The 19025-nt window shown below is 38.0% G+C and overlaps 1 protein-coding gene across 5 annotated transcripts in view; it reads left to right on the top strand.

The window, feature by feature from the left end:
• MRE11 (MRE11 homolog, double strand break repair nuclease) overlaps positions 1–15342 on the top strand; it is a 78261-nt gene extending 62919 nt beyond the window's left edge. For 4 of the 5 annotated variants that reach the window (XM_012095282.4, XM_012095281.3, XM_012095284.4 and 1 more), the window contains 4 exons: positions 1723–1781; positions 3891–3958; positions 9397–9475; positions 11574–15342. In XM_012095282.4, the coding sequence (XP_011950672.3) occupies positions 1723–1781; positions 3891–3958; positions 9397–9475; positions 11574–11627 (260 nt within the window). In that variant the 3' untranslated portion in view covers positions 11628–15342. Of the gene's footprint in view, positions 1–1722; positions 1782–3890; positions 3959–8591; positions 8788–9396; positions 9477–11573 lie in introns of those variants that run through there. The other variant, XR_009596573.1, reaches the window with a different exon arrangement.
• Positions 15343–19025: the final 3683 nt, after the last annotated feature.

Below are 19025 nucleotides of genomic sequence, written 5' to 3'. Positions count from 1 at the left end.
GGCTTTGGGGTTATCTTGGGGGAGACCTTTTTTTTTATGTTAGGAAACTGGTAAGGCTTAGGAGAAACTTAAACCTCTGATGGGCTGTTTACATTTTATTCTAGGTTTTTAATATTCTGCTCTTAATTCCAGTATATTGGGGGGTGATTCCCCATATCACCATGCAGTTCTCAGATACCTGCTGGATGTCCTACAAGTCAACTCAATTCTGACACTGACTACCCAGAGAGAGCATAAAATTCCACAGGGGAGAGACCCAGCTCCACAAGACTGCTTGCTTCTCTTCAGATGCCAGTCGCATGCTGGAATATGGTTGTTCTCATACTTCTGACCAATTGGCCATAAATCAGAGGTTCCCATGACTCCTTCATTGATTCAATTTAGTTGCTAGAGTGACTCACAGAACACAGGAAACTAGTTTACTTTCTGGATTACTGGCTTATTACCAAAGATATTAAAGATATGAATCAATAGCTAGTTGAAGAGATACTTAGGGCAAGGTCCAGAACAAAGGAGGATCAAGTGTCTGTATCAAGTTTGCGGTCTAGGCATGGTGGCATGTGGAAACATCCTGATTCATTCCCTGGAAGCTCTCTGAACCCCCTCCTTTGGGGTTTTTATCTAGGCCCCGTTACATAGGCATTATTAATGACGTTATTGGCTATTGGTGATTGATTCAACCTCCAGCTTCTCTACCCTCCCCAGAAATCAGGTTGGGGACTGAAAGTTCCAACCGTCTCTTCCTAGTTGGTTCCCTGGTACCCAGCCTCCCTCAGTTGTGGTCCCAAAGTTGCCTTGTTAACATAGTAAAGAACACCTTGATGGCTCTCACCATTTCAGGAAATCAGCGTTTTAGGGGTTCCCTGGTGGCTCAGATAGTAAAGAATCCGCCTACAATGCAGGAGACCCAGGTTCGATTCCTGGGTTGGGAAGATCCCCTGGAGAAGGGAGTGGCAACCCATTCCGGTATTCTTGCCTGGAGAATTCCATGGACGGAGGAACCTGGCAGGCTACAGTCCGTGAGGTTGCAAAGAGTCAGACACAACTGAGTGACTAACACTAACTGACTCGCTAGCGGCTCTCTGCCAGAAATGTGGGTGAAGACCAAATTATATTTCTTATTGTAAAATCATAATATCATAGTCTTGGGAAGAATAAACTTCATGATTCTAACCAGGTTTACAAAGGTGAAAATGTAAGGATTTATAGGTTAAGTTATTGTGAAACAATGGATACACTGTTTTCTAGAATTCCCTCTGGACAATTAATTAGATAACTGAATATTTTTAACACCATAGAGGAGAGGAAGGAAGCTCTTACTGAAACAAATGGCTCCTAACACAGTAGAGCCACGAGGAAAGAGATTGCCAACTGTAAGAGAAGACCTGAGGAGGTTACTTTTCACTTATTTGGATTTCAGTATGTTTGGTGATCAGATTTTATCCTTCAGGTATTTTGTTATAAAATACTTTTTTACTATAGGTGTCTTTATGAACATTGCTTATTACTTTATTTGAGTAAATCAGAAAAATCATTTGAGACTGACAATTAGACATATAATTCCATCTACCTTCAGATTTTAAGAAATGTAAATGATTTTATAATTAGTCATCATGAGCTTTTACAGATAAAACTTAGGAAATATTCAGCTAAAGAAGCATGCAGATTTTTCTAAACTATTTTAAGAAAAACATAATGGATGTATCATCTTTTTCATTGTAGCCTTTAAATCTACAAGACAGCAGCCCTCCCGAAATGTTGCTACTAAAAATTATACCGAGGTAAGGAAAAAAGGTTCATAGTTGTGGGCTACTTTATATTTTGTACATTGTGATTGTCAATTCTTTGCTCTACAGAGTAAATAAAAGAAGAAAAAAATGTAAAATTTTAAAACTGAACTTTACTGATTATAGGCTGAGGGCTTCTAGGAGTTTTTATTTTGTTTTCTCTCTTTTAAAAAAAGCAACAAAAGAGTGAATCACCTTGATTGTACATCCATAAATATGTGTCCCCTGTAATAGTTTTAAGAATAATAATGTTGAACCAGAAGAGTCCGTGTGTGGAAAACCATTACAGAAGATGGGCATTCAGTGCACAGAGAGGTCTTGTTTCTTGTTGGCGTCTTTTCGTTACTTTCATACTCTGGCTGTGTCTTAATGGCTGAAGCTAGACTCCAGACAGATTATAAGCTCTGAGTTTATGGACTTCTGTGTGACTCTAGATTTAACATGAAACTTCTGCTGTTCCTTTGGATTCCAAAGAGAGTCCAAAATTGGCTTGAGTCTCCTCTTCCCTAATTTTCAAAACCCCTGTGTCTCACTTTTCAAGCACCATTCCTGGCTTCTGCCTCCGAGTGGCAGCTGTGGTCCATACCCGCACACCACCACCACCACCGCCGCCCGCTGCCAGATATAATAATCAAAAATGCCTCCAGACATGCCAGACGTTTCTGGAATGGGAATAGGGGTTAAAAATCACACCTAGCTGAGAGTCACTGCCCTGTATCACACTGCCCTAGCAACGTTAAATTCATCCCTTCCTGGTCTCTTTGAGCTCATGATGTGGCTGACCTTCTCTTCTTCCAGAAAGCTTCTCTGTCCTGCTCCTACTATTGTTCTTTTATTTCTCTTAATTTCATCTTTTTTTTTTTTTACCTCTTCCTATTATACAACTGTCTCTGAGTGTACTGGTCCTTTTATCCTGACCTCCATTTCATTATTCTGTCAGCTGTTGCCCTCTATTGCTTCAAATGTGAAAACAAACAAAATTTTCATCATGTTGACAAGGAAGCTTCCCTTCTAGATTTTTCTTTTATAATGGAAGAATATGAGTTCAAAAAGAGTTAAGTCATGGCAAACTTTTTCTTTCATTTTTTTTTATTTAAATTGGGGATACATAGTGGTGGTTTAGGGGAATGCTGAAGGCGTTAGATTCCTTCAGGGTACATAAGACAATCTTCTTATAGTTTCATGGACAAAAATATTGTCTGGATTCATAGCTGATTAGACAGCTTCATTTAATGGTTTTTGACTAATAGTTCAGTGTTAACCTGTTGAAGAAATGGATCGCAAGTGCTATTTTTTTCACTGTTTTGTCTTTGGCTTTATCAGTTAGATGAAGACATAGCAAATGTGTGTATTAAGTGTCAAGATAACAGAAAGGGCTTCCCTGGTGGCTCAGAGGTTAAAGCGTCTGCCTGCAATGCAGGAGACCTGGGTTCGATCCCTGGGTTGGGAAGATCCCCTGGAGAAGGAAATGGCAACCCACTCCAGTATTCTTGCCTGGAGAATCCCATGGACAGAGGAGCGTAGTGGGCTACAGTCCACGGGGTCGCAAAGAGTCGGACACGACTAAGCAACTTCACTTTCACTTTAACAGAAATATAGAATAGGTAGTATTTTGGATTATAGAATCAACAATCATATATATCTTTAGTGAGGCTTAAAGGCAACAAGTGGTATTTAACAGGAATAAATGGAACAGAAAAACAGATATCCCGTACTTCCCACACAGTCTTATATACTCATTTTTAATTAGAGATGAAACAACAATGGTCTTTCATTTCAAACCCAAGAGAATCACAGGGCACTGTCTGCATGTGACCCTATGTGAGTCTTTCACCAGTCTAGGTACATGTTCCTGTAGGTACACAGGCTGCCATAGTATAGGATAGAAGTGAGCTCACACATATTATACAGAAAACCATACATAAAATGAAGAGGTCTTAGGGAGGAGGTCAGGCAGAGCTTTAGGTTTTATGGGTGCTGCTCACATGGTTTCTGACTCCTATTTTGTAAATTTTTATTAAAAATGTATTTTTAGACTATTTAATGCATTTTTATTCAAATTTTCCATCCCCACAAAGACTATTTGCTGTTTCTCCCTCTTAGGTGATTGAGGTGGATGAGTCAGATACCGAAGAAAACATTTTCCTGACTACTTTCAAAACTGATCAAAGGTAGGTATAATCACTTCCTGCAAAAAGAAACATCTGAAAAAATTAAAAATTATCCAGAATTCTCCTTATACATTTTTCTAAGTCATGGAAGTCTAACAGATTCATTTTCAACAAGTCATGTATTTGTTGTTGCTATTTAGTCACTAAGTCATGTCTGACTCTTTGTGACCCCATGGACTAAGGTCCTCTGTCCATGGAACTCTCCAGACAAGAATACTGGAGTGGGGTTGCCATGCCCTCCTCCAGGGGATCTTCCCGACCCAGGGATCAAACCATCATCTCCTGCATTGCAGGCAGATTCTTCACCACTGAGCCACCTGGGAAGCAGTCATGTATATACAGAAGTGAAAAATAGACCAGGGGCTAGTTCATAGTCGATGCATCATTATTACAAGTATTTTCAATGACAGTTTGAACAACTTGTCGTTCATTTCCTTTTGCCTTTATTACCCAGTGATTTTCTTCTTAGAGTACTGTGTTCTCTCCAATTAACAGAAAATAGCTTTGTATTTTGTTAATATTCAGTTTCAGCTTTTAGCACTTCCTGTATGTGAGACAACCATTCTAAGTCTTTGCATATGAATTAGCTTGTTTGCTGCTTACAGTCACTCCAGGAGGTAAATGTATTTATAACTCTGTTTTCCTCCCTTTTCCCTTTGGAGAAAGTGAAGCGTGGTCGTTTAAATAACTTACCTGAGGTCACCAGCCAGTCACGGACCAGGCATTCTGCTCCAGGACTCACCTCTGCCATTGCTGCTGCTTTTATTTAATTTTATTGAAGTATTAGTTGGTTTACAGTGTTATGTTATTTTCTGCTGTACAGTAGAGTAGTTATACATATATATACATTCTTGTTCACATTCTTTGCCATTATGGTTTATCCCAGGATATAGAATACTGTTGCCTGTGCTATACAGAAAGACCATGTTGTTTGTCCATTCTATATATAATAGTTTGCATGTGTTAATTCCAGATTCCCAGTCTATCCCATTCACACCCTTCTCCCGCTTGACTAGCACAAGTCTGTTCTCTGTGTCTCTAACTCTGTTTTTGTTTTGTAGATAAGTTCATTTGAGTTGTATTTTAGATTCCACGTATAAGTGATATCATATGGTGTTTGTCTTCCTCGTTCAGACTTGCTTTGCTTATTATAGTAATCTCTAGGTTCATCCTCTGCTGTTGCCTCTTAACATAATAGATTAAACTCTCAGACCTCTGTGCATGTAATGAGTCATTTAAATGACAAGAGACAATTTATAAACTAACATTTTGGCAAGAAATCTGAAGTCAGCCTTGGCAGATTTGTTTTCCAAATGACAGTGACTGGGTGACACGATTTAGATTGTTTGGTGGAAATTATTTAGTAATAACATGGTTGATATATTTGTTTCAGTCATAATTGGAAGTATTAAGCTCTACCACTTATTGAGTATGGGCCTTGTACAAGTTTCTCCTGTGCCTCAGTGTCTTAATGAAGACAAGAATATTCATTTCCAAGGGTTATTATGAGGCTTAGAAGTGAGTTAATGTTAGTGAAGTGCTAAGTACAGTACTGATAGCTTATGGTGAATGGTGCAGGATTTGTGGTCTCTAAAGGAGAAAATTTAACTCTGGGACCAAAGATGCAGTCTCAGTCACTCAGAGCTTTGTGTAGCTGAGATTTTATTAAAGTGAAAGTGATAGAAAAGTATTCTAGCAAAAGGCACAGGAAGGGGGTAGAAGAGTATCTGCCTTGCTAGTTTAAGCAGAGCATTAAATATATTTAAGCACTAAAATATTTATATAAAAGCATTATATACTTTTCAACTGGCTGTTGAGAATAGATAAAAAGAATGCCTCAAGGCTGTTAAAGTTTTGTCAGACCTCTTTTCCCACAGCATACATCTTGAGCTTAAAAAATACATGTCCTTGAGGCTTATAAGGCCTACGTGGCTAAGGCAAAAGAATGTGAAAAAGATAGACTGTTCACTTCCTTAAAGGGGCCTTGGACTTCCTGTCAACTTGCTTAAGTTAACTTTCTCAGTACCTGGCACAAAGTAACACCTCTATAAGGAAGAACAGGGAAATAGAATGAGAGTGATAGGAAGAATGGTAGGCAGTGAAAGCACTGATATTCTGGTGGTTAACTTGAAAAAGGAAAGAGCTTTCAGCTGTAAAACTCCCTTCTGCTGAATAGGCAATGGTGGTCTATCCACTTTTCCTTGGATAAATTGCAGCAAACTCTACTTTGTTGCCGGCTTCCATGGTGGTTCAGGCAGTAAAGAATCTGCCTGCAATGTGGGGGACCTGGGTTTGATTCCTGTGTCTGGAAGATCACTTGGAGAAGGGAATGGCAACCCACTCCAGTATTCTTGTCCAGAGAAGTCCAAGGACAAAGGAGCTTGGGAGGCTACAGTCCATGGGGTCGCAAAGAATCAGACACAACTGAATGACTAACGCTGGGAATAAGAGGACCCTTCCAGATTTGATAGAGCTGGTGGTACCCACCCTCATCTTAAAGCCACGAGCAAGAGAAGACCTGGTCCCATCAGGCCAGGGGGAAGAGGAGAGATGGAGGGGATCCTGTTAAACCTCGCAGTGAGGGGAACTGACATTTCAGGGGCACCTTTTATGTGCCAAGGCCAATTTAACATGTTATCTTATGCTTGTGACAGTGCTACAACTGACATAATTGGCCGAACATCTCTAGACAGGAATTCTGACCTGTGGCTCCAAAATATATCTGTGCAAAAATGAAGACGACTTAGAGCTCCTGCACACAATTTAATACACCCTCTCTGCCTTAAAGCTCATCAAATTAAACTTTTTTTTTTTTTTGGTCATTTAGGACAAAAGCCATTTATTTATTTGGCCTAGCAGTCAAAGCAATATAGCCATTCTTTCCTTCCAGCACTGATTTCTAAGGATAGGATACCTTTTATAGACTAGATCTGTCGGTCTGTGGGGTCCTCTGATGTAGATTTAAGGACCCCTGCTATGATCACATGAGCCAGCGTCTGGTGTAGATGTCTGGGCACCACTGGTTATTTGTCTGGGGAGACAGCAGCAGGCAGAGTCAGGTCTCAGTGGGTGCTTCTTTCTTAACTTTCCACTTTGCCCAGCCCCCGCATCCACAATGCCTTGCCTGCCATGGTGGGCTTCGGCTTTATGCTCTTGATGCTCTGTTTTTGTGTCACAGATGGAAACCAGTCAACAATGACCAGTTCCAGCTTAGGTCAGATACAGAGAGGTAGGGGTGTCCCAGTTGGATCAGTTGATAAATTCCTTGATCTGCTGTCTCTGAAGCTGTGTTGCCTTCGAGTTTGCTCGTCATATCCTCCTTTACCTTTGTGCCTGAGAACCTGTGCGTTTTTCTGTTTCCTTCTGACATAAGACCTCTTGTTTCAAATAGTTTGTCCAGACAAGACCTTCAGTTCTTTTGCTGTAGTAACATTCCAAAGCGTGGTAATAAATCGTTGGCTAGGAATTCACAAACGCTGCTTTCATTTGTGACAGGAGCCGGCCACCTTTTTCGTAAAGGATTAGGTAGTAAATATTTTGGGAGAAGGCAATAGTACCCCACTTCAGTACTCTTGCCTGGGAAATCCCATTGATGGAGGAGCCTGGTGGGCTGCAGTCCATGGGGTCGCACAGAGTTGGACAAGACTGAGCGACTTCACTTTCACTTTTCACTTTCATGCATTGGAGAAGGAAATGGCAACCCACTCCAGTGTTCTTGCCTGGAGAATCCCAGGGACGGGGGAGCCTGGTGGCTGCCGTCTATGGGGTTGCAGAGAGTCAGACATGACTGAAGCGACTTAGCAGCAGCAGTAAATATTTTAGGGTTTGTGGGCCAGGAGACAATATTAGGGATACTATGTAGGTACTTAAACAACCGTTTAAATGTACCCATTTCAAAAGCTGAAGACCATTCTTAGCTCAGATCTGTGGGCAACAGGTAGGCTGGATTTGGCTTGCTAACCAAGATTGCTGGCCCCTGTTCAAAGATTACTTAAAATTTTTGTTAGTAGAAAGACAGGAATATGAATTCCATTACTACAAGTTAAGCTTCAAAAAAGCAGATTCCTGATTATCTTGGTTACCGATACTTCCCAGGGCCTATCATTTGGTACTTGGCAGGGATCAAGTACTAAATAAATGTTTGCTATTCAATTTGGACAGAACATGAATGATATTAACTGAGGCAACCCCAGAAAGCAGTGAGGCTTTTCCAAGATCCTTTTACCCTTTTATGGAAATATAGCTGATAGTTGAATTAAAATATTTCAATGTTCCCATAATTTTGAGGAGTAGAGGATAGTAGTAGATACGTGTTAATATATGCTAAGAACTATGATAATACAAGCAAACATCTGTGAAACGCTTCATACGTGTCAGGCACTGATCAAAGTGTTTAGGTATATTAACACAGTTAATCTTTTTTTAAGTGGCTATTGCTTTTTATTTTTATTTTTGTGATTTTTATTGGAGTATAATTACATTGCTGTGCTAGGTTCTACTGTAGAGCAGAATGAATCAGCCATACCTATACATAGATTCCCTCACTTTGGGATTTTCTTCCCATTCAGGTCACTGCAGTAAGTGGAGTTCCCTGTGCTACATAGTATGGTCTCACTAGTTATCTGTTTTACAGATAGTGTCAATAGTATATGGGTTCCCTGGTGGCTCAACAGGAAGGAATCCACCTGCCAATGCAGGAGATGCAAGTTTGATCTCTGGGTTGGGAAGATCCCCTGGAGAAAGAAACGGCAACGCACTCCAGTATTCTTGCCTGGAAAATCCTATGGACAGAGGAGCCTGGCGGGCTTCATTCCATGGGGTCACAGAGGGTGAGACACGACTTGGTGACTAATCAGCAACAACAACATAAAGAGTACATATACATCAACGCAGTCTCTCAGTTCCTCCCACTCCTCCCCCTCCCCCCTTGGTGTTTGTATGTTTGTTCTCTGCGTCTGTCTCCATTCTTGCTTTGCAAATAGATTCATCTCTCCCATTTTTCTATATGCCACATGTGTGCATTAATGCAAGATAATTGTTTTTCTTTCTCTGACTTACTTCACCCTGTATGACAGTTCTCTAGGTCCATCCACATCTCTACAAATGACCCAGTTTCATTCCTTTTTATGGCTAACACATTTAATCCCTAAAAAAAGTATTATTATCCTCATTTCATATCTGAGGAGATTGCGGCACAGAGGCTGAGTACCTTGCTGGAAACCGTGTAACTCATAAAGGGCAGAACTGGAATTCAGACCTTGACCTCAGAGTGCTTTTCCTCACACATCTCTGAGCTTTTACTGCCTCTAATGTAGCTCGAAGAGAATGTACTAGCTGTTTTTATTTATGGCTGCTACTAAAATGAAAAGTTTGGCAAGAAAGGCTCCTGTGATGAATTTTTGGTTCATCTTCTCTGTTTTTCTCCTATTTTGCCTCAGAGGCTCGAGGACTTCATCATCAAGCAAACCCATGTCCCAGAGCCAGATCGCCAAAGGGGTCGACTTTGAATCAGATGAGGTAATAAAATACTATGTTAAATCTTAAATAATTTAAGTGTTTATAAAATCTGAATAGGAACTGCTAAGCTAGTTGCTGAAAATTATTTCTTAATATAGTTTCATTGATCACCTTCCTTGGAACCATAGTTAATGTGGAATCAGTGAGCGGCCTCTGTTGAGGGCCTGTCAGTGGAAATGTCTCAGACGTGAAAGGCCTGAAATTTAACATCTAATATTCACTCAGCTCTTATTTAACCTGCCCAGTTAACAGTAGGATCAGAATAGTTTTTTTAACTTTTGTTGTTTATGTTTGGAGAAATAGCGGTGATAATATCATAGAAGTTTTTAATGTTACTTTTTAATAGAATGTTTATTAAATCCTCATTATATGCTCTACACATTTCCTATATAAGGGTGCATGGTGGTAGTTTTCAACTGTGGTAGAAACATGAACATAAAACTTACCATCTCAACCAGTTTTAAGTGTACAATTATCAGTAGTTCACTAGTGTTAAGTGTATTCACATTGTTGTGCAACAGCCTCCAGAACCTGTGCATCTTCCAGAACCAAAAATCTATACCCATTGAACCATGTCTTTCCATTGCCCCTCTCCTCAGCCCCTGGCAACCACTCTAGTGTCCTTATGATTTTGACTGCTCTGACACTTCAGATCAGTGGGATTATACAGTATTCGTCTTTTTCCGCCTGGTTTATTTCACTGAGCACAGTGTTCTCCAGGTTTATCCCCATTGTAGCATGTGAATAATGCCTATGATTTTGAGCTTCACCTGCTGCTGTCATGTTCCCTGTGTCCCATATGTAGTTTTGAAACAGCTTGGAGAGACTCCCCAGAACTCGGGCTACAGAGAAAAATGGCAACATGAACTCATACAGTCTGTCTATTAAATACTAACATGTTGCCTCCAGGAGAAAAGTGAGCAATTGTTGATGTATTTGTTAATTCCAGAGCATCTAGATATACATATGGTTATATGTTACTTTAAAAACTTTGTATACTTCAAGTTAACTGCAAAGGAGAACTATTAGCAAATTCTCTACTGTAATTTGGATTTAACTCTCATTTACAAATCAGTTCTGCCTTTTATGGTAGCAGAAAATGAAGCAACAAGTGAGAGCAAATTTGTATTTCTCAAGACATCCGTATATCACTAGAGATAGCTAACTTGGTGAACATTTGAATGTGTTAACATTGCCAACAGAGCCTAACACCAAAGAGTTATTCCTTTTTAGTAATATCTTAAAAGAAACATAAACCAAAACTGTACAGTTTGGCTTTCTCTTTTGAATATATAGTTATAAAATATATAATCATTGATTTATGTTATCTGCATTAGATCCTGTGTTTGGGGCTTATTTTAGGTTTGCTACTTTTCATTCTCTCTAAATTCTTAGCAAACATCTGATATTCTTGCCTATTTATACTGTACATGTAATAAACAACCTAGGAGCATAGGAACTCATTGAAACTGAAATAGCCCGTCTACTTTTTCCAAAAAATATTTGAAAGATTGCTTGCTAGATTGTTTCTTGCATCATTCTGAGAGTAGTGGATCTATTTCTGGCATTATATGGGTAGTGGGAATAAAAATTACAGTTATTTCTAAATTGGATCATGTGGCTTCATTAATTTTTTGGCTTTCAGTTTCTGGAACATCAGATATACCAGTTATAAAATGTAAATTGAAAAAAAAAACACCTGTTTAAAAACCTAATAGAAATGACTTGAATAATATTTATTTTTTGGCTTTCCTGTACCTTATTTGCTTTTTGTAGGATGAATAACTGAGAAAATATATTGAGATATATTATGGGTATATATATACACACTCATATAGAACAGGATAAATTTTATTTTTAATTCTTGCTAAAAATTCAGTTGAGCTTATTTGTTTTAACAGTGAAAAGGCTACTAAGGAAGAGAGAAAGAGAAAAAAACCTGACAATTTGTATTTATGAAGGAAATAGAAACACGAAAGCCTACCCAATGTGAAAGGAGAAGATAGCTTTTACTGGCATTGTTTGCCCGTAAGCATTTCTGTTTTATCTCAGTGAAGCATGGAACAGTCACTAATTTTACATTTGGATGTCGTTTTAGGATGATGACGATCCTTTTATGAACCTTAGTTGTTTAAGAAGAAACAGAAGATAATATATTTAATGGCTGTTGGAAGTTTTTAAGATTCGGGAAAAATGGAAACATTGCAGACTAAGAGTTTATCAGTTGAAGATTTTTTGAGTATTGCTGTTAACTAAAGAATTTGAATCTCTGCTTACACAGAGATGGAGAAACTAATGTATAAAAATTTATGTTTTTTAATATCATTTCCTGACCATGACCCCACTGTCTGAGAAACTTCCCATATCAAGGGCATATAGAGTAGCATTGGTTCTCCTTATTTTTTAATCTGGTGTTAATGTTACCTGTATTATAAATGCTCTATAAAACTTAGAAGGTTATCTGACATACAATAGTTTGTTTATACTGAGTGAGAGCTTTGTGTAAATATCATTCTTGAGTAAGGACTAAAATAAATCTACCATTGTACATTTCTGCTTTATAATCAAACACTGTGTCAGTATTTTAAGGTGATGACATTTAGCAAGAGTTGAGGAAAAGAGCTTTACCCCTTTTTATAATTTTAGTAATTTCTAGACATCCTGGATTTCCTGCACGTAAAACAGTTTATATGAAACAGTGCCTAAGCTCACTGTTTGTTACTCAATATGTGTTCTTTTTCAATATATGTTCTTTTTCTAATGCTTCTGAAGGTATCAGCCAGAGACTTTGAATGATTACATATAGCCTGTACTTTGAACAACTCGATAAAAGTTGATGTAAAAAAATAAAGTCTGCCAGAATTATCATTTCTTATTCTAGTTGTAGCAAAGATTCTAAAATATTGTGCTTCCATTGAATGGTAGTAATTTCCTGCATTATTTTCCATTATTAAAGTTTCTCTCTCTTCCTTATCTAAGAGAAAAGGGTTAAAATAGTTTAACCATATTTTCTTAGAAATATTGAATCTTTTTTTTTTTTTTTTTAAAGATAGACTGGCCAATTGACCCTTATGGTTATATTAGATTAACAATGCAGTATCACTTCTGTGGAATATCAGTGCCAAGATTCTTCACTATTAATATTTTATCGTAACATTGGGCATGGGCAATTCCAAAATCTTAAGAGAAGCAGCTTCTGTTACTTTTTTCTTACTTGTAGGTAAGAAAGGAGAAAATGGCTCTTGCTCCTTCTTAGGGGCACCGAAGAATTTGACCTCTTCAGATTTAAGTTCAGTAATCCCATTTTCCTTTTTAAGACTGTTAAAAGACCCCGTGAGAGTGTTCTTTTCATCTTACAATGCAGCTATTTATTCAGAACTCCTGAAGGAAGTTACAGATCTTGGTGGTACAACAGCCTGACATTTCTTCATAGGTAGAAACAAACACTAGATGGAGCAATAGTCCTGATCTTTGGTATATTCAAACCTAGAATGTGTCAAACTCCAAAAGACAGCATTAGCTTAGTGGCTGGCCTCTATATCATAGCCCTTTGAAAGGGCCCTAGTCAAGAATTGCAATGTAGCCCTGGTTTCCTTAAAAATATTTTCTGTACTTCATTTGAGTATAGGATTATTTTAGTAGGTAGCATCAAGGCCTCAGCAGAAGGCCTTGTCCTGTGAAATATTCTCCAGCACATCTACTCCTATCTTTAATATTCACAGTATTTGAATGAAGCAAAGATGAGATGCTTTCCACGGTGGGATGGAAGCTGGTTTGGGAGGCAGTCTCTAGGAACTCAGCCAATGACTCTTCTCACCTGCCAGTCGGATGTGTTCAGATGGGAGCCATAGTAAGGGACATGGTCACTAATGCAACCTGACAGATTCCTGAGAAAAAGAGTAAGGACTTCCTTTCTGCAAACTGCTCTATGGTATGAAAGAGGTACTAAATGGGATGCATTTAGCTCCTGTGAAAAGTAACTCTGGCAGTGAGAGAAGGTGACTTCTCCCCAGCTAATTCAGGTCATTTTGTGAATAGCATGTCACTTCCTGGAAATATATTGGTTGGCCCAAAAGTTTGTTGGGGTTTTTCCATGAAATGTTACAGAAAACCCAAATGAAATTTGGGGCCAACCCTATAGTAAGTATGGAGAAGGAAGTGGCACCCCACTCCAGTATTGCTTGAAGAACCCTGTGGACAGAAGAGCCTGGTAGGCTGCTGTCCATGGGGTCACACAGAGTTGGACACGACTGAAGCGACTTAGCTGCAGCTGCAGCAGCTATAGTAATTAAAGTAGGAAAGAAAGACATTTTTGATGAATATTGCTGCATAGTTAAATATGCCACATATCCTTTATATTGTACATTGATGCAGTAAAATCTAGGGCTTTTTGAATGATTTTTCGAGTTGAGATAGATGTGTGGAGGTGATGACTGCAGAACCCCTGCAGTTTCTTCAGAGGCTGAGAGAAAGCCTCAGTGAAAACATTCTGAGGGGAAAACTTTCATCATTTACCAAAGAATATCTTTTTCTGGCGTTCTGTATCAAAAATATAATAGTACATTTATAATTCTAGGAAATAAAAGTGGTACTTAGGAAATTCAGGCATTCAGACTTTCAATTTGGGTACATATTGGATATGGTTTCCATAAATGTTTAAAATTATGAAATACAGTAACAGAAGTCATGTAGTTTAAAAAATAATGATAAAGTGAGCCTCATGGCACTCTGTACAGGTCAGAAAATAGAATTTCACCAGTGCCTCAGGAGCACTGGTTTCCTCTCTGGGAAACCCCACCTTGACTCCTGCCATTGAGAAGTTCATTCTTTGTCCACAAGGTGGTGCTTCCAAATTGAAAATTTACTCAGTGTAGTTTTGCAGTAATTTTGGAACCTATGCAATAATAATACTTAACCTATGCAGTTAAAACCAAAATTAGCTTTCTAATTTTATATGTAAATTGCTTGGTATATTTCACCTGTGTTACTAAGGAAATTGTCAGTTCGATAAATTTTACATATAAAGGTTCAAGAAGAAAATGTTTTATGTTTTAATAAAGAGAAAAATCTTTATTAGAAAAATGGAATTTAAAAATTTCCCATTGTAAAATTTTTCTCTTGAAATATACTATATTTAAAAATAACTTTTGCCCAGTGTAATCTGTTGTCCTTTTTTGTATTCCTTATACATTTCTCACAGTGTTTTATGGCTTTTTAAAGCTAATTTTTTTTTAAGCTCATTATAGAATAAAGATTTGTTTTTTTTTGAATCCAAAGAGCTTCCATATTCTTGAATGAAAAATGTCTACATTTCATCATTTGCTTATCTTATTCCCTTTTAATATTTCTGAACTTAATGTTTAATAACTAGGTCTCAAAATACTAGCAGTATAGATCGGTCTCTAAAGTCAGTTCATATAGCTTTCCTTTGCCAAGCACGTTTGTATATCTGTTCTGTGACTGGTAGCTAAATCTGATTTTAGCTATTTAAATCATAAATGCAGTGCATATTCTTCAAAATTCAGACATTGAAATCTTTATCAAAACATGTATTTCCCCATAATCTTCTCCCCAGACAACCTCTCAACAGTTTAGGTACGTATTTCTCTAATTGCTTTTGAGATGATTACTAACAAAAATGGTTCAATCAAAGTGTGTAGTCAAATATTTCAGTCTGTGTGTCGAGGTATATGTTCACCTTTTACTTATTTTGACATCTTGAGTTTTCCGTATCTTGTTTATCAAGCTCTTTTAATTAAGCCACCATTGTCTGTTTTTTTGAGAGATAATTGCAGTGCTTTCCAATGTGTAATTTAAATGTTATCACTCTAATAATTTGGGTCAAATAAAAGAATATTTAATCTGTGTGCCTTGATGTTGTAAGTGGTAAAGCAAGATTCAAAGGGCTCTTGACCAGTGATTGTGCATAATAGTTGATTTGTTATGTTTAAAGTCAGTTTTTTCTCAGCTGTAAGCTTATAAAACTAACTTCAGTCTACCTATGATTGCATTTGAACTGATTGTGGGATGTCTCTGGACTTGGAGAAAGTGTTGCTAGAGGTGAAAAGGCATTGCCTTGTTGAATGAGAGGCGCAGTTGCATATCTGATGGTCTTTTGTTTTGTCTGTAGGTCTTGATAGTCTAGAAATAGGACTTGTGAAATGACATCTAACCATCTGTCATAGACATACATGAAAGCACACAGCAGCTGATCATCCCAGTCTTGATTTTTGAGCTTTTCAGTAGTGCTTTGAAACCAGATTACATTTTTTAAACTTTTAATTTTGAAATAATATCAAATTTGGAAAATGTGCAGGGATAATAGAGAACTTTTTACCTTTTACTCAGATTCACCAATTTTTAACTTTTCATCATTAAAAAAACTGATCTCTGTGTGTATGTTCCATGCCATTTCCTTCTCCAGGGGATCTTCCCAACTCAGGGATCAAACCCAGGTCTCCCGCATTGCAGGCAGAGGTTTTAACCTTTGAGCCACCAGGGAAGCCCATCCATATATATATTCATATACAAACATGAACATGTATACTTATGTGTAATTTTTTTTCAGCCTTTGGAGAGTAGGTTGCAAGGGGAAATGCTTCTTTACCCCGTAATACTTCAGTGTATATTCTTGTGCCTTTAAATCTTATTCTCTTCCCTCCCATATCCCTCCCTCTGCTCTATTGTAAGTAAACAGTTTCATTCTTGTTTATCTTTTCTGTATTTCTTTTTGCCAGAAATGAATTTGTGTATTTTAATTTCTCCATTTTTCTTATGCAAAAAGTTGTATGCTATATATACTGTCTCCCTACCCCCCACCAAACAATGTCTCCTGAAAATTACACCAAACAATTTATATAGATTTTTCTGTTTTTATAGCTGCATAGTACTCCCTTGAGTTTAAATACAATGGTTTATTCTATCATTTTCCTGTATTTGGATATTTAAGTAGCTCCAATATTTACAATTATATAAACATTTCTGCAGTGTTAACATTTTCATATTTATGGATGTGTATTTTCAGAGTAAATTCCTGGAAGGTGGAATTGCTGGGTAAAACAGTAAATGTTTGTGTAGTTTTGCTAAATACCGCCAAATTCCCTCCATAGAGGTTACTCTGTTTTGTATTTCTGCCGAAGATATGTGAGACAGCCTATTTCTCCATAGCCTCACCATTAGAATCTATTGTCAAGCTTTTGATTTTTTGGCAATCTAGTGGATGAGCATCTCCATGTAGTTTTAGTTTGTATTTCTGTTATGAATGAAATTGAACCTGTAAATATATATTTCAGGGCCATTTTTGGTATATTGCTTGTTCATGTATTTAACCCCTTTTCCTAAGATCTTTAGTTCTTCCACCCCCACCAATTAATAAAAATACTTTTATGTTAAGGATATTCGCCCTTTGTCTATAATGCATTACTTTCTTTTTGTGCTCTTATAGTTTCATTTGTCCACATTTAGATCTCTGATCCACTTAGAGTTTACTCTTGTGTAAAGTTGTGAAGAATAGATTTAATTTTCTCTTTTACAAATGACTATCCAGTTGTCTGTCCATCATTTATTAAAGCCGCCTCTTTGCCCTAGTGATGTGCTAGGTTTCCATATGTTGTGTTGTCTATTTCTCAACTTTGTTCCATTCCATTGGTGCTCTTCATGCACCAATAGCACAAAGTTTAAAAATGAAGGCTGTATAGTATGTTTTAATGTGTAGTATTAAAGACTAGAGATCTCTTCAAGAAAACTAGAGATACCAAACATTTCATGCAAAGATGGGCACAGTAAATTGGACAGAAATCATATGGACTAATAGAAGCAGAAAATGTTAAGAAGAGGTGGCAAGAATAGAACTATACAAGAAAGATGACCAAGATAACCATGATGGTGTGATCGATCACTCACCTAGAGCCAGACATCCTGGAGTGAGGAGTTAAGTGGGCCTTAGGAAGCATCACTATAAACAAAGCTAGTGGAGGTGATGAAATTCTAGCTGAGCTATTTCAAATCCTAAAAGATGATGCTGTTAAGGTGCTACACTCAGTATGCCAGCAAATTTGGAAAACAGCAGTGGCCACAGGACTGGAAAAGGTCAGTTTTCATTCCAATCCCAAAGAAAGGCAAGGCCAGACTATTCAAACTACTGCACAATTGCATTCATCTCACATGCTAGCAAAGTAATGTTCAAAATTCTCCAAGCCAGGCTTTAACAGTATGTGAACTGCGAACTTCCTGATATTCAAGCTGGATTTAGAAAAGGCAGAGGAATCAGAGATCAAATTGCCAACATCTGTGGATCATTGAAAAAGCAAGAGAATTCCAGGAAAACATTTACTTTTGCCTTATTATGCCAAAGCCTTTGACTGTGTAGATCACAACAAAGCGTGGAAAATTCTTCAAGAGATGGGAATACGAGACCACCACCTTACCTGCCTACTGAGAAATCTGTATGCAGGTCAAGAAGCAAGAGTTAGAACCAAACATGGAACAACAGACTAGTTCCAAATTGGGAAGGGAGTATATCAAAATTGTATTTTGTCACTCTGCCTATTTAACTTATATGCAGAGTACATCACATGAAATGCTGGACTGGATGAAGAATAAGCTGGAATCAAGATTGCTGGGAGAAATATCAATAACCTCAAATATGCAGATGACACTAACCTTATGGCAGAAAGTGAAGAGAAACTAAAGAGTCTCTTGATTAACGTGAAAGAGGAGAGTGAAAACCTGGCTTAAAACTCAGTATTCAAAAAACTAAGATCATGACATCCAGTCCCATCACTTCATGGCAATAGATTGGGAAACAATGGAAACAGTGACAGACTTGTTTTCTTGGGCTCCAAAATGACCGCGGCCATGAAATTAAAAGATGCTTGCTTCTTGGAAGAAAAACTATGACCTACCCAGACAGCATATTAAAAAATAGAGACATTGCTTTTCCCACAAAGGTCCATATAGTCAAAGCTGTGGTTTTTCCAATAGTCGTGTATGGATGTGAGAGTTGGACTGTGAAGAAAGCTGAGTGCCGACGAATTGATGTTTTTGAACTGTGGTGTTGGAGAAGACTCTTGAAAGTCCCTTGGACTGCAAGGAGATCCAACCAGTCCATCCTAAAGGAGACCAGTCCTTGGTGTTCATTGGAAAGACTGATGTTGAAGCTGAAACTCCAATTCTTTGGCCATCTCATGCGAAGAGCTGACTCATTGGAAAAGACCCTGATGCTGGGAAAGATTGAGGGCAGGAGGAGAAGGGGATGACAGAGGATGAAATGGTTGGATGGCATCACTGACTCAATGGACACAAGTTTGAGCAGGCTCCCGGAGTTGCTGATGGACAGGGAGGCCTGGCGTGCTGCAGTCCATGGGATTGCAGAGAGTCAGACACAACTGAGTGACCAAACTGAACTGAGCTGAATGCAATAGGGCTCATTACCCCTCATAGCTTTTCACTTTCAATGTTTTCCTAGGTATTCTTTTGTGTATGTTTTTCCAAATTAACTTAAGTATCACTGTTTTAGCTTCAACAGCAACAAAAACTGTTTTGGTGGGGT

This window comes from Ovis aries, chromosome 15, assembly GCF_016772045.2.
Source record: "Ovis aries strain OAR_USU_Benz2616 breed Rambouillet chromosome 15, ARS-UI_Ramb_v3.0, whole genome shotgun sequence".
Classification (NCBI taxonomy): domain Eukaryota; kingdom Metazoa; phylum Chordata; class Mammalia; order Artiodactyla; family Bovidae; genus Ovis; species Ovis aries.
This window is presented reverse-complemented; position numbering and strand designations above follow the sequence as displayed.